General features: G+C 57.2%; 2 protein-coding genes across 4 annotated transcripts; both read left to right on the forward strand.

Moving 5' to 3' along the window:
• The first annotated feature begins 1224 nt into the window (after positions 1-1224).
• EFNA4 (ephrin A4) lies at positions 1225-5395 on the forward strand. Of its 2 annotated transcripts, none has more exons than XM_069575908.1 (4): positions 1225-1454; positions 3569-3864; positions 4253-4321; positions 4700-5395. In XM_069575908.1, the coding sequence occupies exons 1-4, from the start codon at positions 1342-1344 to the stop codon at positions 4834-4836; spliced, it is 615 nt and encodes a 204-aa protein (XP_069432009.1). In that variant the 5' UTR covers positions 1225-1341; the 3' UTR covers positions 4837-5395. The 2 variants fall into 2 exon arrangements, with proteins under 2 accessions (XP_069432009.1, XP_069432016.1); XM_069575915.1 differs by having other exon boundaries at positions 1259-1454; positions 4256-4321.
• Positions 5396-14430: 9035 nt separating this feature from the next.
• Positions 14431-23217, forward strand: EFNA3 (ephrin A3). 2 transcript variants are annotated; one of them, XM_069575890.1, is made up of 5 exons: positions 14440-14661; positions 20776-21089; positions 21551-21616; positions 21803-21880; positions 22095-23217. In XM_069575890.1, exons 1-5 carry the CDS (start codon positions 14534-14536, stop codon positions 22223-22225), a joined length of 717 nt encoding a protein of 238 aa, XP_069431991.1. In that variant the 5' UTR covers positions 14440-14533; the 3' UTR covers positions 22226-23217. The 2 variants fall into 2 exon arrangements, with proteins under 2 accessions (XP_069431998.1, XP_069431991.1); XM_069575897.1 differs by lacking the exon at positions 21803-21880 and having other exon boundaries at positions 14431-14661.
• Positions 23218-24334: the final 1117 nt, after the last annotated feature.

Genomic DNA, 24334 nt, shown 5'->3' on the forward strand with positions numbered 1-24334 from the left:
ACAAAGAACTCTATATGACCTCTACCACCCGCAATCGCCAAGTTCTCGCCCCCAACGCTGCGCGGCCCTTTAGCGGCGGCCACTGACAAATCCGTCAAGCTGTTGGACTCGCCTTCCCCACCCTCTGACCAGTGGCTGGGGAAAAGGGAACCAGCTGGTGTTCTCAGAGCCCCGGAGCTGGGGCAGGGCGGGGCGGCGGCTCCCACGATTCCGAGGCGGCACACCTGCCTCCCCCCTCCCCCACCCCACCTGAGGGTTTGGGAACAAAGATGCTTTGTACCGGCCCGCAACCACCTCATTACTTCGTCTTGGAGACTGTGGCCTTCGTTCTCCCAGAACGAAGGTGTGGGGTGGAAAGGGACAGGCGCCAATCCCAAGGTAAGCATCAAGCTTGCCACCTGAGGCTCTGTAAAGGGTGGGGAGAGGGGTCCCCAGGAGGCGATTTGTCCTCCTCTCGCTGTATCTCTAGACGTCCAAAAAAAAAAAAAAAAGGAGCAATGTGCCTAAGATGTCTGGATAAACTTCATGGATCCTCGCCCCGCACCTCACTTGCCTCTTTCTGGGTGAGAGGCGTGGGCCCGTATTTAAGTCTTCCAAAGATTTAATAAGGCTTTCTACCCTGCATTATGGCTTTCCAGGCGGTGCAGTGGCAAAGAATCTACTTGCCAATGCAGGAGACGCAAGAGACGCGGGTTCAATCCCTGGGTCGGGATGATCCCCTGGAGAAGGAAATGACAACCCACTCCAGTATTCTTGCCGAGATAATCCCAAGAACAGAAGAACCTGGCGGGTTACAGTCCATGGGGTCACAAAGAGTCAGACACGACTGAGCAACTGAACACACACACACATACCCTATATTCATTGTTTTTGTTTAGTCGCTCAGTCCGATTCTTTGCGACCCCCATGGACTGTAGCCCGCCAAGTGCCCAGCGATCGAACCTAGGGATCGAACCCGCGTCTCCCGCACTGCAGGCGGATTCTTTACCGCTGAGCCACCAGGGAAGCACCCTGTACTAACACAAGCACGAAAGACAAGACCTCTCTAAAACAACTCCTAGACAGGGGACTGTGTCCCTCCTCGCCGCCTCCTTGAAACGGGCCCAACCTCAGCAACAGCTTGCCAAAGCTGGAGAGCGCTGCGGCGCCCAGAAGGTTAACAAGAGTTGGCTTTGAATGAAGAGGCGGAGACGCGACCCCATTGGTGAAAAGTTATCCAGGGGCGTGGCCTGTGAGTCTCTGCACCCCACCCCAACCTCCTCTGCACTTTGTACCTTTCTCGTCGCGACTGCGAAGCGGACCGGGACGGGCCGGGCCAGACCACACCAGACCTAGGGGGCGATGCGGCTGCAGCCCCTGCTGCAGACTGTCCTCTGGGCCGTGCTCCTCAGCTCCCCTCTGCGAGGGGGCTGTGGCCTCCGCCTTGCGGTCTACTGGAACTCCAGTAACCCCAGGTAGCCGGGCCGAAACCGGCGGGCGGCGAGCCGGGCCTGCACGCTCCCGGGCCGGGCGCGCGCCCGACACTCGCTCTGTGCGCGGCGCCGCCTGGACCCGGCCGCGCGCCGGGGATCCTTTGTTTGAGCCGGCGGGGGAGGAGGGAGGGGCGAGGCGCGCCTGGGGTCCCCTATGCCCGCCCGCACGCGTTGGAGGCGAGCGGCGGACCCCAGTCCCGAAGGCAATCGGTGGGGTCTCAGAGCCGGGAGCTGGGGGAACCTCAGCCTGCACTCCGAGGCCCGCCCCCCTCGCTTCTGTCTTGGGGATCCCCAGCGTTCCTCCGGCCGAAGCTGGGGCGAGCGGACTTGCGGGGCGCCGGAGAGGGGGTGGTTACTCTTGGGAAAGAGGGTTACTCTCCTGCTCGCTTGGCCTCCTCTTTGGCGCTCGCTCTTTCTCCTGAGCTCATTCTAGAACGCTTTCATCTCAGACATTATTAGTCCTTCTATTTCTGTGCAGTCTCGGCCCTGCCCTTCTAGAGTTGAATCACCTTTAGGCAAGTCATCTGACCTCCCTAACCTCAGTTATCTCATCTGTAAAATGGGGTAATAATGTCTAGTACCCTGGGAAGTCAGGTAGACTGAGGTCATGTGTGTCCAAGAGGTAAAGGCTATACAGATATAAACAACTATTTTCTGTTTCCTCATCTGCCTGCTTTGGAACCTGTATGTATTTTCCCTGTTTCCATGCTCCTCCCCAATTCTCTTTGCCTCTCTCTGCTTTCTCCATGTTTTCCTTCCTGATTATCTACTTAAAACAATCTGTGACTCTGTTCATTTGGTCACTCACTAACATTTATTAAGCGTGTAACATGTGCCCGGACTTGTGCTAGGGTGCTGGGGGTTAGAAATAAGACCTAGGCTCTGCCCCCTGGGATCCCGAAGGATCCCCGGGTGAGCAGGCTTCAGAACAGGTCATTACAATACCAATGCTGTATGGTGAGAGCTGTTGTCTTCTACCTCTGAATTCCTCTCTGTGTTCTAGACCAGTGCCTCTGAATGACTTGGAAGATTGGTTAAAAATTCAGGTTTCTACCCCTAACCCTGAGGTTTCTGACTCATTCATTCCATTCCCAAATATTTATTAAGCATTTTCCTTGTGCCTGACACTTTTCCAGGCACTAGGGATGCCGTGGAACTAAACAGAGGCCCAGCTTGTGTTCCAGCGGGTCTGAGCTGAGCCCAGGAATCTGCAGGAATCTGCATTCCTAATCACAACTACAGATGCAGGTGGTCTTGAGACCACCCATTGAGAGAGAGTTGGGGGCCTTTCGTAAGTCAAGTTGGGCTCTGTGTATGATGAGCATGGGGGTGGGAGTCGTTCGTGCTTTACTTGATGCAGGAGGGGTTGACTGTCCTAGGTCCTCCCACCCATACTGGCTCCCCCAGGGTCTCCCAAGAGGTGGAAAGGAGTCCTGAGGAGGCCAAAGAGTGGGAGATATGTGGAGGGGGCTCCAAGTCTGGCACTTTGTTGTCCTGGCAAAAAAAGGAGGGGGAGAGGAGGTTCCCACCATCCACTCTTTTTCTTTCTTTCTTACTATGGCATTCTTTCGGCATTGAATTGACATCTTAAAAAGGCAGCCTTCCTCTTTGTGAATCAGTTAAAGAGGATACTGTTCCCAGTCTCCATCTCTAGGCTGACTGCACTGTGGGCCCAGATCTGTGCCCCTTGCCTCTGTGCCCCAGCTTCTTCACAGCAGCCATCCACCTAACATTTGTCAAGCGCAGGTACTACACCAAGGCCTTGTGTTGGGCATTAGAGCTAGAGAGGGGTGGCAGCTCCCACACAAAAGCTAGGGTGTGGGAGTGCCTTCCCACATTTGAGCCACGTGGTTATAGGCCCTGCAGTCCCTTAACCTCTCTGAAACTGTGCATGTTACCTCATCCACTTCTGGCCCTCTCTTTGTTTCTCAAGAGTTGTCAGTCTGGGGAACTCAAAGACCTTCCCAAGCTGCTCCTGCTCCAGTGGGTGGGGGACTGGCTGGCAGGGACCATTGGGAAGGGGTATCTCTGACCCTCGTGCCCCTGGTGTGCTGTGCCAAGGAGCCCCTCTGCCTTCATCTACCTTATGCCTGCAGGCTGCTTCGAGGAGACGCCGTGGTGGAGCTGGGCTTCAAGGATTACCTAGACATCATCTGCCCACACTATGAGAGTCCAGGGCCCCCTGAGGGCCCCGAGACATTTGCATTATACGTAGTGGACTGGGCAGGCTACAAGGCCTGCCAGGCTGAAGGGCCGGGTGCCTTCAAGCGCTGGGAGTGCTCCCACCCCTTCGCTCCCTTTGGCCCTGTTCGATTTCCAGAGAAGATTCAGCGCTTCACGCCCTTCTCCCTTGGCATGGAGTTCTTGCCTGGAGAGACCTACTACTATATCTGTGAGTGAGGAGGGGCACCCTGGCCACCTCCTGGGGAAGGCAGGGAGGGGAGTGGGACTACCTGCCATTGCCAGCAGTCAAGGCAGAGAGCCTGAAGGGCAGGGAAAGGAGCGAAAGGACGGCCAGGCCTCGGAGGGGGGAGCGGGCAAGGGTCCAGGACATGGTAGGGGGACATCTAGAGTGAGCTGATAAAGAGACGGGGCAAGGAAGAGGAGCTGGGCAAGGTGACATGAGGAGGGATACAAGTGGGCACCTAGATATAGCCCCCAAATAAGGAAAAGCTTTCCAGGGAATTGGAGAGAGGAGAAGTTGGGAGGGTTTTTAAGTGACTCTGAAGCATGCAAACTAGCCCATGCTAACTTCTTCCTCCCAATTTCCCACCACCCAGCAGTGCCAGCTCCGGGGAGTCCTGGCCAATGCTTGAGGCTCCAGGTGTCTATCTGCTGCAAGGAGGACAGTGAGTGGGTTGGGGCAGGGGAGCAACCCTTCTGGCTAGTGTGGGGCCCTCGGGAATGGGGGGGGCAGTGGGAAGAGTCTGGGAGCATTAGACTCTGGGGGGCCTCTTCTTCCCCCTTTAGCCTCTGGGAGCCTCCGCTGCACAGTGGGAATGGCATCTCCAGGGGCAAGGCCCTCCAAGGCCTTCACTGAACTGGTGGCCTCTAATGGCACCTGGGAGGAGCCCTGCAAGTCGGGGCTTAGAGGTGGCAGATTATGGGAGGGATTGGCTAGTTCGAGAGACCCTGAACAAAGGGGTGGGAGTGACCAACTAACGGGCAGAGCAAGAAGGAGGCTGCGGAAGCAGGAGGACCCATCGGTGCTACCCCTCCCCTCACAGAGCCTGAGTCAGCCCATCCTGTCGGGAGCCATGGAGAGAGTGGCACGTCAGGGTGGCAAGGAGGGGCCACTCCCAGTCCCCTCTGTCTCTTGCTGCTGCTGCTGTTCCCAATTCTGCGACTCCTGAGAGTTCTCTGAGCCAAGCGGACCCTTCCTGACACCCCCAGGAACCAGAGCCCTCCCAAGACTCCTTGGAGAGGGGCCCCTGCCCCCTACCTGAGCTGGGAGTGCCAAGCCAGACAGACAAGATAGAAGAGTGATGGGGGAGGTCTGAGCTGACCCTTCCAGGTACTGGCCTCCTCATCATCACAGGCTGAAGAGGAGCCACAGGGGAACAGCGGACAGCCCTGGGCACCTTGGGGCAGAGGCAAGACAAACATAAGGTCTCCATCGGCAGCTTTGATGCTCAAATCCCTGCCCTCAGGAAGGCTGGGACTTGATGGGATGGCATCCTGGAGCCTGCTGGGGGCCAAGGCGAAGACTTGGGGACAGGCGGATTGCTGGACCAGGTCAGGCAAGAAGCCCAGGCCTGCCATCTGTCCCCGGTGCCCTGTGGGCCTCTTCCCTGGGGCAGCACCTCACCTCCCCAGAGGATCACTCACTTGTCTTCTGTGAAGACGGACTTACCATGAGGTTGAATTTCATGCCAGTTTGTATTTTTGTAAGTGTCTGGACTTCAATAAACCAACTACCCATCTTTTTGTTGCTTTTTCCAACCTACCGCCCTCTGCCCTCTAGCTCCTTGCCTGACACTGGGCCCCGGAGGTGGAGGGGGTGGAGCGGGATGCAGGGTGGGTGGTGGCACAGCAGCGGAGCTCCCTGAAGTCTCTGCTCTCAGCATGGCTTGGCCTGACCCCCATGCCAGCTGTGCCCAAGCCATCCATGCCAGGCCTCAGTGGGCACCCCTCTGGGCAGTGTGGGGTTGGTGCCAGCAGCAGCTGTGGAGCTTGGCACCCTCTACCACCTCTCTAGCTGGTTTCCTGGGCTGGGGAGGGGACAGGTGCTCCTGATAGCCCCCACATACACTCTCGGGGCACTGCTCAAGCTGTGGCAGCACCAAACAGGATGTTGGGGCAAAGGCAAGGGGTAGTAGAAAGAGAGCATCTGGGTTTCCGAATGCCTGGGTCCCTGAGAGCTGGATGTCCCCCCACTCCGTAAGGGCAGCCTGGGCGGTGCCTACCCTAGAACTGAGAAGGTGGGGTCAGATCAAAGCCTCCTTCCCCAGCGGCCTCTTTGTTCTTCGCTTTTATAAGGAGGAGGGGGTGGGGCCGAGGAGGGAGGGCCCCCTTTGCTCTCAGCCCCACTCTGTCTCTATCACCTCTGGCAGGCAAAGCTATGACGCCCCCCCAAGACTAACCAGTGACCAGTGACCTGGGGGGAGCCAGAGAAGGGGTGCCCCTTCCCCCGGTGCTATGCTGTACCCGCCCCGGTGCCCCACAGCTTCCCCTGGCACGGTGCCGGCCCGCCTGGCACCCAGCCAACGATCGATAGGTGGATGTTGTGCTGATTAGCTCGGCGGGGCTGCGGCGGCAAGAGGCGGCGTGTGAACATGCGCGTGGAGGGGGCGGCGGGCGGAGGGTGCTAGAGGTCCAGAGACTGATGACCAGGCCGAAACGCTGGAGGTTTTCGAACCCCTGCCCCACCCCTTTGCACACCTGGCTCACACCCCGTCCCTCTGGGTTGTTTCCATCACTCTAGCTGAGGCCTGGGGCGGAGGACAGAACCCAGGACGAAGCCTACATGAGTTGACCCGCCCCCTGATTCAAGGCCACTTTCAAAATGCCGTATCTGTAGGTGCATGCTGGCGTATTCGTGTCAGGGCCCTCACCCCAAAACACGATTCTTAGCGGGGGCGAGAGACCAGAGTGAAGAGGGTGAAGTCTGAGCTGAAGCCTGAGCTAGGGACTCGGTCTTCGGTCCTGTGTTCGAGTTCAGTCTCTATGCCAACCAGAAGGGTGTCTACCTGTCGCCTTGGAAACCGACTGTACTGCTACCTCCGCCCCTTTCCAGTGAAGCCAGAGCCGGCGCAGGCCGGGGATGACTGGTTAGACCAGCACTAAGGACTGCGGGCTTCTCATCCTGCTCCCAGCGGCCGCAGACACCCTCCCTTCGCGGACCAAGCCCGGCGCGCTCGCTCCCGAGCCTATAGCCGGCGCGCGGATCTCGCCGCTGATAACGCATGTGCGAGAGAGACGCGGGGCCAAACCGGCTTTCCCGACACTCAAGACACACGCCCTCTCTCTCAGGCAGACGCGCACACTTGACACAGACACAGGCAGGCCCTCGCCGGCTCCTAGCTCCCTGCAGGTGTGAGGGTGGACACCTGGGCCGCCACGCACTTGGGCTGGGGAGGGAGAGGAGGCGGCGGGGGAGACGCAGGCCCGCCGGCCGCAGGCCTCTAGCCAGCTCCTCCCTACACTCACTTTCCGCCCAGCCTGGGCCTTGTGTGGACAACTGATTCAGTTGCGGGGCGCGTCTCCAAAGAAAGCGAGGGCCAAGTCCGCTCATGGGGCCTAGACAGGACGAAGACTCTGGGCGGTCTTCCGGGACTGGGCCCTACCCATGAGAAGTCCACGAGACGTGTTCCCGGGCGTGGTTCCAGGAGGCTCGGCAGACCTGCAGGTTTTGAGGCGTCGCCGATCTCCCCTAAACTCAGCGGCGCTAGATGGCCAAGGGTGGGGCCCTCAATTTGCTGGGCTTGCCCTAGTCTCACCAGAATGATGCAAAAACCCCTCATCTTCGCATCAAGCTATGTCGCTGTTCTGAGAACCTTAGAGCCCCAGCCTCTGACCTCGATCCTGCTCCCCACTTTCTGGGGTTATAAGTCTTTCACCAGAGGCTAAGCCCTAAAGTTTTGGTCTTTTTTATGTAGCCCCACTGTTTTTTCTTCTTCCTTTTCAGTAATTCCTTCCTTTCCTTATTCATTCGGCAAGTTGTGAGCTCCCAGCGCGTTCTTCTTACAGTCGGCCACACCAGCTGGGGTCGTCGGGGGATCCCCAGCGGTGACGCAGTTGGAGAGGGGCACGCAGACTTCCAAATAACCAATAGAATCCTTGGGCCTAGGGCATGAGGTCATCAGCGGTGGTGCCCATTGGTTCAGGCCTGGACGTGGAGGGGGTCCCCATAGCAACCGACGGTGCGTCCGAGCGTAACCTGGAGAGTGGTCTGCTTGTGCTTCAATGGCAGCTTGGGTGGTGCTTGGGTTGGGGGCGGGGAAGAGAGAGCGGAGCCCTGCTTCCCAGGTCCTGCAGTCCTAGCCCAACCAAGCTCTTATTTTTCTTGAGATCCTTTTACTCACTCAGCCGAGGAAGTTAGGAGGAGAATATTGGCAAAAGCGTGGGGGTCCTGGGTACAGAGCTTACGCCACCCGCCACCCAGAATGTTAATTCTGAGATCCTAGCGTTCATCTGCATATCGCCTGCATCTCATTTGCATTCTCTTCATTTAAGGTCAAATTGGGCAGACATCTCCACATCCCCAGCTCTGTAGCTTGTCTGTATCCCAAATCTCTCCCTCCCTGGCTCTCTAATCTACCTCTCAGTAGTCCAGTTCCTTACCCCACCTCTGCTCCCAGCCTCCAGTCTCTCCAGGGGAGGGAGAGGGCACAGCCTAGCTAAAGGAGAAAGGATAAGAAATCTGCCTCTCCCTCTGGATGTTTGGTGACAGATGGGGAGGGCTGGTCTGTACTGCCTGGAGACTACATTGGCAAAGCAAATGGTTGGGGGAGGTGCCCTGGGCTGAGTTGAGGGTCTCCAGGGCCAAATCACCCACGTGCCCGGCAGGGTGCTGGAACTAGGGATGCCTGCTTCCAGCTGAGGGGCAGGCCTGCCCACCTGTCTGGTGCCAGGGCAGCTTCCTTCCTCCAATTAAGCACTAATGATGTGTCATTAACCCTTACCTTGCCTACCAGCCCTCAGGTGGTACTCAAATTCATGGTCTCACACTGAGCAGAGGGAAAAAGGAGGGCCTTTGAGGAACCTAAGAGGCAGTAAGGTCAGGGGAGCTGGAGACAAGAAGGTGGGACCACAGGCCTGAGTAGCATGTACTAGTTATGCTGTGTGCTTCTGAGGGATTCTCAGCATGGGTGACTCACTATCAGAATCCATTTATTCTTCTGTTCATCAATTCCACAATTATTTATTAAGCACCTCACCTATGCCTATTAGCTAAATACCAGGCTTCATGCTAGATGTTGAGGATATACACTTGCCTAAGTCAGGATCCCTTCCCTTAAGAAATCTTCAGATTACTTGAGGAGAAAAAACTGACCAACAAATAATTAGAATGCCAAGTGCAAATGCCGTTATGGAGCTGTGCAGAATGTGCTGTGGGAACACAGGGAAAGTGAACTGTCAGAGAAGGCTTGGGTGTTGAAGGACAAAGTTTATGGCGTGGAGGGGAAGTGTAGAGCTAATCATGCTTTTGATTCAGCATAGAGGTCCATGTTTAGCTGTGTCTTCAGGACCGCTGGTGTCTGCACTCCTCAGAGCTGTATGTTTTGCATCCACGTGTATGCGTGTGAGTGTGTATGTGTGTCTGGATTTTTCTGTGTCTGGAATCCCTTCTCCCAAACACACATTGTGGTTTTATTACAGATCAATGTTTGCTGTGAAGCTCTGGCGCAGATTAGCCTGAACCTGCCCAGCCCAGGGGAGGGGAAGTGGAGAACCAGTGCTGGCTCTCTGGGAAGAGGTGGGCAGGCACCACCTTCACCACCTGGGGGCCCAGACCCTTGACACCCCAAGTAGCAGCAGGCTAGCCAAGGGAGACAAGAGTTGGGCCCCCAGGCTATGGTAAGCTGTGCCCAGGCCACAGTCCCTTGTGCCCCAGCTCCCCATAGATGTGGGGGTTATAGCCACCACTCCCCACCAAGATCTCAGGCCCCCTCCCCCAGCCTGTTCTTCTTCTGTCTGTGGAGGAGCAGGCCAGCTCAGACCTGTCTGCTGGCTCTCTCCCACTGGGAGCGGATCCTTTCCAGGGGACACGAGAGGGCTGGGGAATGCTAGGGCCTACTAGGAGGCCCTAGGTACTCCACCCTGGCCCTCTGCAGCTCTCTCCAGCCTGGATTCTCCCCACCCACTATGGGGTGCCACTTCTCTGGGTTTTGCCCAGACATAGCCATCTTTGCCAGGGAAGTGCTCAACCAGTAGGCAGAGGGTAGAGGCTAGAGCTATGGCAGTGAGGACTGGCCTGGAGATGGGTGGGGTGAGGAGACTGCAATGCTCCTCTGAGACTCTATCCCAGTTCCTTCTGTCCCCTTGCAGCCACTTATTAGAAAGCTTAAGTTTGGTGGCAGGAAAGAGAAGAGACTGTGGATTGAAGGAGAGATTTAGGGGCTAAAAAGAGGCTCTGGGGTCTGAGGAGAAGGTCAAGGACCTCTCTTTTCACACTCTCAAGAATGTGAATGTCTCTTTGGCTGTAACTTCTACTCCCCCTCATTCTATCTGAGCTTTTCCTATCCCATCGCTATTCCCCAAACCCAAGGTCACCTCTCCCACTATGACGGCTATTAGAGAAGTTTGGAAATGGCTGGGAAGAAAGATGAAAAAGAGAGTCTGGAGCTAGTCTAGGTTGGCAGACCTCAGGATAACAATAATGATGAGGCCTCCATCAATCAAGCACCTTGTGGGTCCTAAATTCTGTGCCCAATGCTTCCCAGACACGGATCTTTATCCTCATAACAACCAGCTCTTCAAGGAAGGGTGTTATTATCCCCAGTTTACAGATAAGGATACAGTCTCAGAGAACTAAGGTGACCAGCACAGCCTGTGAATGGTGGAAATGGAATTTGAACCCAATCTAATCCTGTTAACTGCCAAGCCCAACTGCCTCCCTCTCAGCTTTTCTAGAAACAAGCACATTCAGAGGACGCACTCAAACCTCCAGTGTAACACCCCAGAGATGCCTCTCCACTTCAGGGTTCTTAGCCTGCTGGACTCATTTGAGGGGTCAGGGCATAACTAGAATCAGAGGTTATGATGCTCTGATCCCACCCATCAAGCTCTGAATCCTAACTTCCTGTGTCCCGTGCACCAAGTTCCCCACTGTCAGTCATGTGTGTTGTTCCATGTCAACTCAAGGGCATTAAAGAACCACGTAGCCATGCTGATGCACACGTCACACTTGGAAGTCAGAAGACACATACATCACCCTCCTTGTTGGCACCCAGGGTCCCATGTTAGGACCATGCCAACAGGCTGCCTGCACCAGGACACACACGTGGGCCCTAGGCAAGGTGTGGAACCTGTGAATATTTCATGTCTGGAGCTGGCGGCTGCCTCTCCTGCTCACACGCATGCCCCATCCTCCCTCTTACAGGCTCCTTGTTTGTTTGTTTAATGAATTATTTATCCACGGCCCCCCTTCCCTCCTGGCCTCCCCCTCCCCCAGGCCCTAGCCTCCATGATTTATTGAACATAGCTCGGCTCTGTGGTTGCCACCCGATGTCCCAGGAGCCGCCTTTGGCCACACAGCCTGAGTACTCCCTCTGCCCCCGACCTGTTCAGCTCCTTGCTTCCTTGACCCCAGGGGGCAGGGGGGGCGGCGGGGTGAGGCACCACATTCAGATAACTCCCAGGGGCTTGAGCTCAGTGCCCCTGGAGAGAACATGGCAAGCTGAGGGCAGAGGGAAATGTAGGCAGAGCCTGAAGAAGAGGAGAAAGCAGCCCAAGGCCCTAGAGAGAGAGGATCGGCCCCATGGAGAGAACCTCGGCTTTCACAGAGGCCCTCAGCCAACAGAGAGGTGGCAGTCACAGCCCAGGCCTTAGAGCATTTCAAACTGTAGACTGTAACCCATTAGGGGTGATACAACCAAGGAATCAATTTTCTGGGCCTGAACGAGCTTCGTATTTTTGTTTTTTTAAGAGTAGAACAGAAGAAAAATATCAGAGTGCAGCCTCTGTAATAAGGCTAAGTATTGTTTCACGAAACTTGTTGTTTCAATTATGTGTGAATATGTGTGTGTCTGCTGTATGGCAAAAGGAAAATATACATCTTATTGTGGGTCACAGGAAAGATTTGAGTCACAGTTATAAAGAGAGGCCCTACACCCCATTGATGGAAGCCTGGGTTCTTCAATGACCCAGATGTCACATAAAGAGGCATAGGCTTCAGATCAGATCCCAGCTTGTAGACAGTGGCCCAGATCTTATACACAGAGACCCCATCCCTAGAGACACCCAGACCCCACGAATAGAGGCCTATCAACAGGCCTAAAAATTACAGCTGGAAGCACATCTCCTATATTCAGAACCACCACATATGGGAGTGCTGTTTGTTCTTGCCATAAAGGAGCCCCACAATGAGTAGTAGAGACAATCAGTCCAAGCTCCCTCACTAAGATGGGGAGACACATGGGGCCACTTCCCACTGGAAAGAGCGGCACCTCTGTTTTGGCACAAAGGTACCACTTGCCAAGAGATGCACCCTAAGGACTGGGTCTGCAGAGAGGGGTGGTTTTGCTAATTCACACAAAAACCCAAATCAGCCAGCAGCTGATTTAGAGGCCTAGATATAGAGAGAGCACCAGATCCCATGGTCAGAGGCCTAGGCTCTTTAGAGAGTGTCTCAGAACTTAAAAGCCAGAGGTTTAGATCCCATAGAGAGAGCTGCTTAAATCCACAAGAGAGGGCTCCAAATTCTAGAGAAGACAGCTCAGTTATTATTGGGGGGCTGGGAGGGAGTGAGCCAGATTCTAAAGAGGAGTATCTGAGCCCTACGGAAAAGAGCCCAAATCCTTAAGTGGGACCCAGATTCTATAAACAGGGCTTCTAAAATGGAATTTAAAGTCCTAGGCCAAACCAGCAAGCTCCCACTCCCTATGAATACGGGCAGCCTTTCTGCCAACTGTGGGACCTACAGAGAGATGCTGCTTCTGCAGAATAGGAATGTGGGTAGGCGGGGAGGAGGCTGCGATGCATGGCACCTGGAGTAGGCAGGTCAGCATCATTTGGGTGAAACAAATCTCCCTCGGGCTGAGGTGTCTGAGGGGAGGGAGAGCTGTTTGCAATGTCCCCCACTCCCACCTCAAGGGGCCTAATTTATTTTCTGGCTCCTGAGAAGGGAGAGGAGATCTCCTGGGGTGGAGAAGAGCCCAGGGAGGACACAGCCTGCTCTCTCCTGACAGCAGCTAGGCACAGGGCTTTTTCTGGATGGTACTGCCCCTCCCCCAAACCCAGCATCTGAGGCCAAATTGTGGTCAAGACCCCTGTCCTGCCAACAATAAGCAGATAAAGGGTGCTTGTATATCTTCTCTCCTGCAGTAAGAAGAAAAGCACATCATTCCTGTCACCCTGGGCTCAGGTGGTTGGACTGGGTTCTGAGAGTCTGTGCTGAGACCTGGTCCTCCTGATCATTTTTAATTGGAGCATCCCCAACAAAAGGAGATGAGGGGTGGACAATCCCTAGGTCTGGATTTGAGACCCTTTCCCTCAATCTCTGGGGTTTCCCAGGTGGCTCAGATGGTAAAGAATCTGCCTACAATGTGGGAGACCAGGGTTTGATCCCTGGGTCAGGAAGATTCCCTGGAGAGGGATGGCCACCCACTCTGGTATTCTTGTCTGGAGAATGCCATGGACAGAGGAGCCTGGCAGGGGGTCGCAGAGAGTCAGACGCAACTGAGCAACTAACACTTTCTAGATTCTAGATTTTTCTTTCCTTGAATTTCTAATTCATAGGACAAGAGAGGAGAGTACAGAACTGTGTGTATGTCAGAGGATGTGCATGTGTGTGTCTAGGTGTGTGTGCTCCAATGTCTCTGTGTACTGAATCTCTGTGTTTCTACAGATCTCTAGGTACCTGGTGACACCTATACCTTTATGTCTCTGAAGGGTTATCTGTGTGTCTATATGCCTGTGTTTCTGTGTTCTCTGCTTCTGGGTGTCTGTGCCTCTTCTGAATGTGTGGATGTAATGTCTGTGTTTGGGTGTCACTGTGAGGACAATGACTGTGATGAGAACTGGAGTACAAGGTGCTCTGCCTGTACGCGCTCTCATCAACGTCTGTGAGAGTAGGAGTGAGACTGCCTAGGGACGCCACTGGCTGTTTGGGGAGGGATCTCTGGTTGAGAGTGAGTGAAGAATCCTTTGTCAGTGTCCCAGGAAAGCCGGTTTGGCTCTAGCTGACTCTCCTCAGTCCCTCCTCTGCCTTGGGCCCTGGACTGCCTAAGGCCCTCCCAGCACCCAGCCCTGACACTCTCCCGCCGAGCTCCTCTACACTACCGCCAGGAAAAACGAGCCTCCTGCTCAGCTGGGGGGTCAGGGCAACAGCAATAAGGTCCTTGATGGCAGTTAAAGGGCTTCTCAGCCACCCTCTAGATCCCATCTGGCTCCTCACGCATATGGGAACAGGGATGTGAAGGGAGCAGAGGACCTGACTGTTCAGAAAGGAGGGAGGTCTAGTGTTACTCATTAAAGGATCCTGGACCCCAAGCTTCTTCTCAAGTCTCCCATCCCAGAAATGAATGTTGACAAGAGATTGAGATCCCTGTCTTGGCCTCCCTAGTCTTCTTCTCCAGACTGGGGAGCAGAAGATACGGGACTGGCGGTAGCAAATTAAACCTACGAGGGAGAGGTGAGGAGCGCTCCGGTTGTTCCGGAGGGGGCAGCACGGTTCTCACCTCCCACGCGCCGCGCGCGCTCCAGGCCCGAGCGGGGCGGGGCCTGGCGGGAGCGCGCCAGGGGCGGGGCCTTGGGGGCGCGCCCGGGAGGGCGGAGGGAAGGGCTGGGGGCGTGGTCTAAGGCTCGGGGGCCGGCGGCGGCGGCGGCAGGGAGCTGGGAAGCGAGAAGCCGGGAGCGCGGGGCTCAGTCGGGGGGCGGCGGCGGCGGCGGCTCCGGGGATGGCGGCGGCTCCGCTGCTGCTGCTGCTGCTGCTCGTGCCCGTGCCGCTGCTGCCGCTGCTGGCCCAGGGGCCCGGGGGGGCGCTAGGAAACCGGCATGCGGTGTACTGGAACAGCTCCAACCAGCAGTGAGTCGGGGGCCCAGGGAGCCCATGCGTCCCGCGTCAGTGAGAGGGGGAGGCCTGGGAAGTCCTGGGGGAACCTGGGGTGGCAGTCCTGGGAAACCACAGTTGGGGGCTAGAAGGCGAGGGAGAGGGGGACACACTCTGTGGGCGTCTATGAAACTCAGCGGGTGTCTGAAAGAGGCTGTTAAGGTAGAGTAACCAGGGCTTGGGCCGAGCGGAGGAAGCTGCTTGGGAACACCCCACCCCACCTTGGCTTCTCTCCACAGCCGCCTCTGGAATAGCTTACCCCCCACTGACAGTCCCCCATCTTCACCCCCTTCGGCCGGCCTGGGGTTTGGGAGCACGAGCATGCTGGGGATAGGCCGCCGCACTTGGGGAGCCCAGGGATGACCTGTTTTCAGTGGCGAGCGTTTCTAGGGGTTCTGGGCATGACTCCTGCTTTAACAAGTGGGGTCCAAAGCTGAGGCAAGGAGTCCGGGCGAGCACCTCCTCAGAAGGAAGGTGAATGGATTACCCTGGTTGTATGGATAAGCGGGGCTGGGATGAGCTGGGGCTGGGTCGCCAAGTTGGGGGGCTCTGGAGGTGCCGCTTGGATAGGACAGGAACGTGGGGTACCGGCGAAAGGGAGGAAGGCAAGGAGATGTCGGCGTGTCACACACGCACACACACACACCCGGGCTGGGGACAGCGTGTGGCTCCAAGTGTGAGCGGGCGTGCGCGGCTGTCAGTGTGCGTGTGTGTCTGAGTGTGTGATTTGTGTGTCTGCGTCGGCGATCGTCTGGGGGTGGGAGCGGGCGACGGGTCGAGGAGGGGGCTGCGGTCGCTGTCCGCGTGGCCGGCCGCGTCTGGGCTAGGGTGGCTGTCGGCGCCGCCGCGGTCTGGGCGGGTGTCAGGGCGGCCGTGTGGTTTCCCGGGGTGTGTGGAGCGGCGGCTGGGTGCCGGCTGCGGGGCCAGTTTCTCATTCTGCTCAGTCCTTGCTGCCCTTGTCTTCTCCTCCCCGCCGAGCCGCCGTGTGTATCACCCCTGCCGCCTCCGTGTGTCTGTGTGTTGGGGGGATCCCTGGGGACACGGGGGTCACTGTCACACCTGCCCAGGCGGCGGAGGCCGCACTGTCTCTGGCTCTCCATCCCAGGGGGCGACTCGGGAGCAAATGGCGAGGCCCCTCGAGAGGGGACCAGGAGGGCCGGGCGGCCGCGACCCCCAACCTCCCGGGGGAGGGGCTGCCGCTCGCGGCTCCTGCTCTTTGTTGTTTGGGGCTCTGCGCCTCCCCCTCTCTCCCTCCTCGCGCCCGGAGTGTCAGACTGGGGGTGGGGATGAGGCAACGACGCCCCCCTCTCGCTTCCCATGGAAACCTCGGGGGTGGGGATACGGCCCCTCCCCCCCCCAGCGGGACTCGGAGAACTCCGGGGGCCGCTAGGGGCTGACTCCCCTTCTCTATCTAGCTCGTTCCCTCCCCCAGACTCACACGTCCGCCCCCCGCCCCGCTAGAGTCTGGCAGGGAGTGGAGAGCACGCAGGTGAGGGGCTCCGGGTTCCCCAGCACGGTCAGGGCACCCTCACGTTCTTAAGATAAGCCGGAGCCAGGGGATGCGGGAATGGCGGGGGGGTAGGGCTGAAGGGGGGATGTTGTTGATCAGGTTCCCCTCCCCCGCATACACCTGGGCGCAGGTGAAAGCCCTGGGAGGGGGTGGAGGAGCCCAGGTTCCGAGAGCCTCCTTTCTGTCTTCCCTGCTCCTCCGCAGGTCTGGACGGGTAGAGATGGGAGGGGGCGCGTACCGGGCCGGGAGGCCGCCGCCGCCCCCGCCTCGCTTCCTCCGCCTTTGTTGCCGCTGCGCCCGGGCTCCCCGGCTCCCTCACTGCGGCAGCCGCGGCCCCATAAATCGTGAGAGCGACGTGCTCCGGAGCCGGGAGTGGAGAGGGCCAGGGAGCTGGGGGCGGGGCCGGGCCGAGCCACAGGCTCCCGTGTCCCCTCCCCCCGGTCACGTGAGCTGGGCTTCTGACTCCCACCCCCCCATCACGTGGCAAGGGTCTCTGCCCCCTGGGGTCACGTGAAGAGGGTCTTGCGACCCCGCCTCCTGGGGGTCACGTGGGAGGGTACTGGTGGGACACGTGCGGTGGCCTCTTTGACAGACCTGGGGGCAGTACCCTGCACAGCGACCGTGATCTTGCCCCTGTCCCGCACTCAGTCCCTCCGTTTGGCCCTCTGGAATAGAGGAGACCTGTTCCCAGTCTGGCCCAGAAACCGAGCATGGGGGAACCTTACTGGAAGAAAGCATGAGAGTATGAGGCCGAGGGGTCCCATGAGCCCGGAACTGAATGGCGGGGGGCGGGACCGGCCAGTGGCCAAATGGAAGCGCCCAGGTCTGTGCTTCATTTCTTTGCAGAACTGTCCAAGGGTGCTGACATTCGCCCCTATCTCAAGAAGCGTCAGAATATCTTTCTCTAGCTGTCTCCCTACCTGTCCCTCTATCTCTTGAATGTTTCTGTTGCTTATCTCTCTTTCATTCATACATTCAACAAATATTTATTGAGGCTCTACTACGTCCCTGTTGGTCTTTCTCTCTCTTTTCTTCCTGTCACCGAGTCTCTGCCCTGAACCAGCTCCCTGTCCCTGATATTCTCCTTTGCGTCCCTGCCTCCGTCTTTGCTGTCTGTGGGCCTCTCTGGAGCGGCCTCTATGGCTCTCCCTTTCTCCAAGCCTCTCTCCCATCTCATTCTAACATCTCTTTCTCGGCTTCTGGATTCCTCTCTTTCTCACTGTCTCACTCCCTTTCACCTCTCGGTGAATCCAGTCTCTGTTCATCCCCCCTTTCGGTGTGCGTCTCCCTCTCACTCCATTTCTGTATGTCTCGCTTTCGGCGGGTCTCTCGCGCTTCTCCGCCGCTGCAGATCAATAAACCTTCGCCGCCGCCGCCGCCGCTGTCGCAGGGAGGAGGGGCGGGGATGTGGGGCGCGCTGATTTTCTCCCACCCGACGCCAGCCGGAGAAGCCCGGAGCCGAATCCCTAGCTGGCGAGACCCAGTCCGGTGGGGTGCGGAGGCCCAGGGCGCCAGAGGGGTGCGGGGGTGTCACCGTGCACGCGCCGCCCCGCGAGCGTTCTCGCCAACCACCCATCCCAGCCCGGGCGCGCGGACCCCACGCCGCGCACACGTGGTCCGGCCTCGCCTGCTGGGGTGAGTGGCGCGCAGCCTCGGGGGCGCGCGCTAGAGGGAAGAACAGGGGTCCGGTGTCTTTTTCCCTCCTCCACTTCCGTTGCTCTGCATCTTGGCGTTTAGAGGTGGGGGGCAGGGATTTAACAAGTTCAGGATCTCTTGGGATCCTTTCCTTACTCCCTGGTCTTGTTAGACACCCTGTTTACCAGCCCCTAATTGCCCCGGGGGGAGAGGTTTGCTCCTTCCCGGTTCCCCCGCCGCCCATCCCACGAGGCTCCGGCAGACAGGGCACAGAAGGAGTGGAAGAGAGGGGTCGGAATGTGCACTGGGGGCGGCGAAAGCCAGGTTGAGGGGCACCCCTCCAGGTGGGGTGTGCTGACTCTCGCCTTTCTGCGAGGGAAGTGGGAGGCTAGCAGGGGATGAAGTGAGGAAGGGTAGAGAACTGTTTGAAGGGGCAGGCGCGACCCAGCCCCCAGAGCCCAGCCTGCCCGGCTCTCCCGCGGGGGCGGGGTGGGGCGGGGTGTGGCTCGAGGTTAGGGAGGCGCGGCCCTGAAGGAGAGGTTAGCTGTGGAGCTAAGCCGGGGCCTAGCGGCACCTCCCTCTTTACTGCCCAAACTGGGAGGATGACAGATTCAATTAAAGCGCCCAAGCCAAGCAGACACCTCAGGTCTCCCAGGAGTTGTGGCTGGGTTTTCCTGGCAGCCAGCCTTTTGCCCCCAGTCCACCAGCTACCAACTGGGCACAGTCATTCCCCCAGCAGTTCTTTCTCCCACATGCCCAGCAGGAAGGGTAGGGGCATTTCAGGGGCGATTCACGCCACTCAGCCCAGGGTGTGTTGCAGGAAAACTACGCAGTGCCCTAGGGAGGCACTGCTTCAGGGCTGGAAACCCGGTGAGGCTCAAGGACAGAGGCCTCGAGTGGCTGTGCAGCTGCCCCTGGTCTGGCACTGGGGACCCCCTCCTCAAAGCCTGTGGGAACAGTAGACTTTGAGCTTGTGGATAGAGAGGTAAAGCTGGGGTGGCAGCTGGGAGCTAGGCCTGGTATAACCCGTTTTCCTGCTCCCAGTGCCCCAGGCCGAGACTCCTGCCCACCTGGGTGCCAGGGCCAGGGAGGAGCCAGAGTGACCCATCACTCCCATGGGAACCGAGTGGGGCTGGTGGCATTCTTGATGACTCAAGGAGGCTGAGCCCATTCTCACTGGGGTGCTCAAACACCAGCTTTTACCTGTCTTCCTTACTGCTAGGCTTGAAAGGGAGTGTTTGGGGAGGGGGTGGCACAGGCAAGGCCAAGGATGTAGGGTGAGGTGGGGAGGGACCCTCAAGGCCCCACCCCATCCAAAGGCCTCCAAGCTCCTTTCCCTAATGGATCTAATTACTGTTTGTGGAACTGGGAGGTGCCTGGTGACAAGGGGAGCGAGTCTCTCCCCTCAGGGAGTTCCCAGGAACCAAAGACCCCAGTGGTTTGACATTTTGCCAAGTATCCCATGCCTTCCTGTGTCCACTATACGCCCCTCTCACTGCCAAGATGTGTGCATTCCTATGCAAAGAAAATTAGGGGAAACTCCTACCTACTTCTCTGAGTTTCTTTCTCCATTCAGATGTTTTTCCCATCCCCACACCACTCAATACCACCATGGAGAGAGCATTAAGACCAACACTTTGATGATAACTGGCAAGGCAGGTGGGGATTACAAGGGACCCAGCATCTGCTTCTCTGCCCATAGAAGAATCAGGGAAGTAAGAGGCCCAGCCATCTTGTCTGGGCACTCTGCCCATTACTCTGTTCAGCATCATTAAGGGGGAGTTAGTGTCAGGTGGAGGAGAGAGGGGTATAGAGATACCAGTGTTGGCATGACACCACCTGGAGCCTTGGTATTGAGTCCCTTGCTCCCTGATCTATTGTGTCACATTGGTATATGTGTTAGTCGCTCAGTCATGTCGGACTTTTTGCAACCTTTAGACTGTAGCCTACCAGGCTCCTCTGTCCATGGAATTCTCCAGGCAAAAATACTGGACTGGGTAGCCAGTCCCTTCTCCAGGGGATCTTCCCAACCCAGGGATCAAACCTGGCTCTCCTACACTGTAGGCAGATTTTTTACCATCTGAGCCACCAGGGAAGTCCTGGTGTTGTCACATTGTTGGAGACCTAATTGTCCATACCCTCAGGGTGGAGGTCAGTGAGACTCAAGGTACAGAGGCCAGTCATACTGTAGAGAGAGCGTGTGCCAGTGTGTGTGTCTGTATAGGAAGGGCAGGGAGAGGGCTGAAGATTGCTGGGGTCAACCAATACTGGCATGCCAGTCCAGCACACATATCGCCTAGTTTTTCTATGTGTACGCTGCCTGTGAGTGGGCGGTGGACATATTTGTGTGTGTGCCACAGAACTTGTGCATGTATATGCATGAAGCCTGCATACATATGTCTGTGAGGGCAGGTCTTGTCGGACTCGCCTTGGGGGTGGACTGGCAGCATCAGGAAAGCATGCTGGGAGAGGCGATGGAGGGTGCGCATCCCTCCAAGGGATCCCTCCCACTTTCACACTTCCATTCCTTCCATTCCTCCTCCCCACTAGTGAATTATGGGGGATGGACCGAGGAAATCCGGGCCTGGGTCTGGGAGTCGCAGGGACCTGCGCCGTTTCTGTGGTAACCAAAGCACACGTTCCCTTCTTCCCTCCACCCTTCTCCCCCGCCTCTTTTCCTTTGGAGGCCGGCCGGGCTTCCCTGCGTCTCTGCTACCCTCCGGTGGCTACCAGGAGAAGGGCAGAACCAGGAGTGGGCCTGGAAAGATAGTGCGGGGATTGATGGCACTAGGGCCCTGGGGAGAGAGAAAGGGACTGAGAGGAGAGGAAGCTCAGAAGGAAAGCCTGGAGATTCTAAGGACCCTAGGGAAGGTCTGCGGAGAGGTGAGGTGGAAAGCGAGTTGGCTTTGGGTTTCTTCTCTCTGACCCGCTTCCTTCCCCCACAGCCTGCGGCGAGAGGGCTACACGGTGCAGGTGAACGTGAACGATTATCTGGATATTTACTGCCCGCACTACAACAGCTCAGGGGTGGGCCCCGGGGCGGGGCCAGGGCCCGGAGGCGGGGCAGAGCAGTACGTGCTGTATATGGTGAGCCGGGACGGCTACCGCACCTGCAACGCCAGCCAAGGCTCCAAGCGCTGGGAGTGCAACCGACCGCACGCCCCCCACAGCCCCATCAAGTTCTCGGAGAAGTTCCAGCGCTACAGCGCCTTCTCTCTGGGCTACGAGTTCCACGCCGGCCACGAGTACTACTACATCTGTAAGTGACGGCCTGGAGGCGGGCCGGGGCGGGGCCTAAGTGCTAGGGGGCGGGGTCCCAAGGGGCCGGGGGCCGGCCAACGCTGCAGGCGCTAGGTCTCTGTGGCTCCAAGTGATACCCCAGGATGAGGCGTGGGAGCTGGGGCCCTCAGGGTTCCAGCTCAGGGTCGTGAGGCTAAGAAAAGAGGTCTAGTGGCATTCCCAAAGGTCACAGAGTCACTGTTTCTGTGAGGGACATTTCGGAGGAGGGACCTCGGGTTCAGTTTATTGAGAGATAGGACCCCAGGAGCTTCTAGGGCTAACGGCAGAGCCACCACGACCGATGCGCAAAGGGTGGAGGAGGTCCTGAAGGACACTGCGCAAGAGGGGCAGTCTGGAGGGACTGAGGAGAGTTTCCGAGCGAGGAGGGCACGGGGTAGAATATCTGGAGAAAAAGCGACTCAGTCCCAGTCTCCTCCCCAGCCACGCCCACCCACAACCTGCACTGGAAGTGTCTGAGGATGAAGGTGTTCGTCTGCTGCGCCTCCAGTGAGTATAATCGGCTCCCAGCCGCGACCCCACCCTTGGCTCCCCTGCTTTGGGGCTCCCCTGGCTTCCTGGGGGTGGAGGTGGAGGGCACAGGCGAGGGGGACTCGCTCCCCAGCTGTAGCAGGGGGAGGGGATCCTGGCCCTGACTCTCCCCTCCTCTCTCCCCACCCGCACCCCACCCCGCAGCATCGCACTCCGGGGAGAAGCCGGTCCCCACTCTCCCCCAGTTCACCATGGGCCCCAATGTGAAGATCAACGTGCTGGGTGAGTCTGCGCAGCGCCCTCTGGTGGCCACTGCTGGAACCGCAGCCCCCTCCCCGGTGCCTGCTCCTCTTGCATGTCTTTCCCCCGGGGGCACCGATCCTCACCACCCCCGTGGTGGTTACGTCCCCCGCTCCACTGCTGCTACCGCTGCCGCGTGTTCCCTCCCCAGCGCGCAGCCCGATTCTCACCAGTCTGTCTCTTCATCTATCCACAGAAGACTTTGAGGGAGAGAACCCCCAGGTGCCCAAGCTTGAGAAGAGCATCAGCGGTACCAGCCCCAAGCGGGAACATCTGCCCCTGGCGGTGGGCATCGCCTTCTTCCTGATGACACTCTTGGCCTCCTAGCTCTGCCCCTTCCCTTGGAGGGGAGAGTTGGGGCGGGGCTGGGACAGAGCAGGGAGCCTTTGGCCTCTCCAGGGAAGCCTAGCCGTGGGGCCTAGACCCCTCCTCCGACGGCTGGAAGTGGGGTCTGCACCATACATCTGTGCTCACCCCTTCTGTCCCCTCTCCACCAAGTAGGGCACTGTAGTGGACCAGGCACAGGGACAGCCACGGGTCCCAAGTGGCCTTGTGGCTCTGGTAATGTTTGGTACCAAACCCGGGAGCTGTAAAGGGCAGTGCTCAGGACTCCCTGCCCCCTGGTACCTTTCTGTGACCCCTGGTGCCCTCCCCCTTTGTCCCCCTCCGAGAGACAAATGTGCCCCAGAGAGAGCAAATTGAAGTGTGGGAGACACCCCCAGTCACTCTCTTCCAGGGCCAGAACACAGGGAGGGGACTAGATGGGTGAGGGGGTGGCACCACCGGCTGCCCCTCCCCTGTTTACAGCAATAAGCACGTCCTCCTCTCACTCCCACTCCCAGGATTGTGGTTTGGATTGAATCCAAGTTTACAAGCAGACACCACTGCGGGGGGCCGCCGACAGTGGACAAGGGTGACGAGGGGTGGGCATTGGGGTGCCAGGCAGGCATGTACAGACTCTATATATCTATATATAATGTACAGACGGACAGAGTCCCTCCCCTTCCTTAACCCCCTGACCTTCCTTGACTTCCCCCTCCAGCTTCAGACCCCTTCCCCACCAGGCTAGGCCCCCCTGGGGGACCCCCTGGCCCCTCTTTTGTCTTCTGTGAAGACAGGACCTATGCAACGCACAGACACTTTTGGAGACCGTGAGACAACAATGCCCCCCTCCAGCCCTGAGCCGGGACCCAGCTCCCAAGACCTTGCCCTGCCCATCCTCTGTGGCCCCACCCATCCTCCTGGGCCTTTTTCAAGTGCTTTGGCTGTGACTTTCATACTCTGCTCTTAGTCTAAAAAAAATAAACTGGAGATAAAAATAACCGAGTGTGTGTGATTTCCAGGGGCCATCACTCTTCTGTACGCTGGTTAAATAAACCCCACAGGTCACAAGGCCTGGGGAGGGGACAGGACTCTAGGGCCAAAGGGTCAGCTGAACATCTTGTTCTGTAGCTCATCTGCCCTAAGGAGACACCTCTGTGTGGAGGAGCAATAAAGGCTTCTGAGCAGGGCCTGGATGACTTGGGGCAACACATTCAACCTCTCTGAGCCGCAACTATCTCATCAGAAAATCTAGGTTATAATATATCTCTCACAGGACTGGTGTGAAGATTAAATGGCAGAGGGAATATAAGGCTCAATGGTGATGGTTTTCTCCTTTCCTTCCCATTCTATTCTGTAACCAGAAGTTCTTGACTGGGGTCTATGGATTTCAGGGGGTTGTGAAACTAGATAGGAAAAAGTTATATCTTTACTTTTACTCACCTGTAACTGAAATTTACCATTCTCCTATGTACGGGCAATAAGCCACAGTAGTTTTAAGAGTGCCTGTGACTTTGTAACCAACAGAAATCACAGATGTGTTCAGAATGTGTTATAGTTTTTGAAGATATCGCAAAATATCATTTACTCTCATCACTACTTTGAAATGACCGTAGTTGTTAGATCTTGTTTTTAATGTGTTAATAAAGAAGCATATATATTACTATACCAAAAAATGTAGATGTTTTGATAACTGTGTTTCAATATAATTGGTTTCCTTTATAATCCTTTGCAATTTTTTTTTTCCATTTAAAAAGTTACCACTGGACCTCCCTGGTGGTCTGGTGGTTAAGAATCCACCTGCCAGTGCAGGGGATATGGGTTAGATCTATGGTCCGGGAAGATTCCATGTGCCATGGGGCAACTGAACCCATGTGACCCAATTATTGAGCCCGCACTCTACAGAGTCCATGCTCTGCAAACAAGCGAGGCCACTGCAGTGAAAAGCCCACACACAGCTAGAGAGTAGCTCCCTCCCATTGCAACTAGAGAAAGCCTGGGCGCGGCAATGAAGTCCCAGCGCAGCCAGAAATAAAGAAAGAAACAACAAAAACAGAAAACATGATGGCCAAAAGGCTGAGAGTTTGCTGGTGCTGGGGCCGCACATAACTACAG

This window comes from Ovis canadensis, chromosome 1, assembly GCF_042477335.2.
Source record: "Ovis canadensis isolate MfBH-ARS-UI-01 breed Bighorn chromosome 1, ARS-UI_OviCan_v2, whole genome shotgun sequence".
Taxonomy (NCBI): Eukaryota; Metazoa; Chordata; class Mammalia; order Artiodactyla; family Bovidae; genus Ovis; species Ovis canadensis.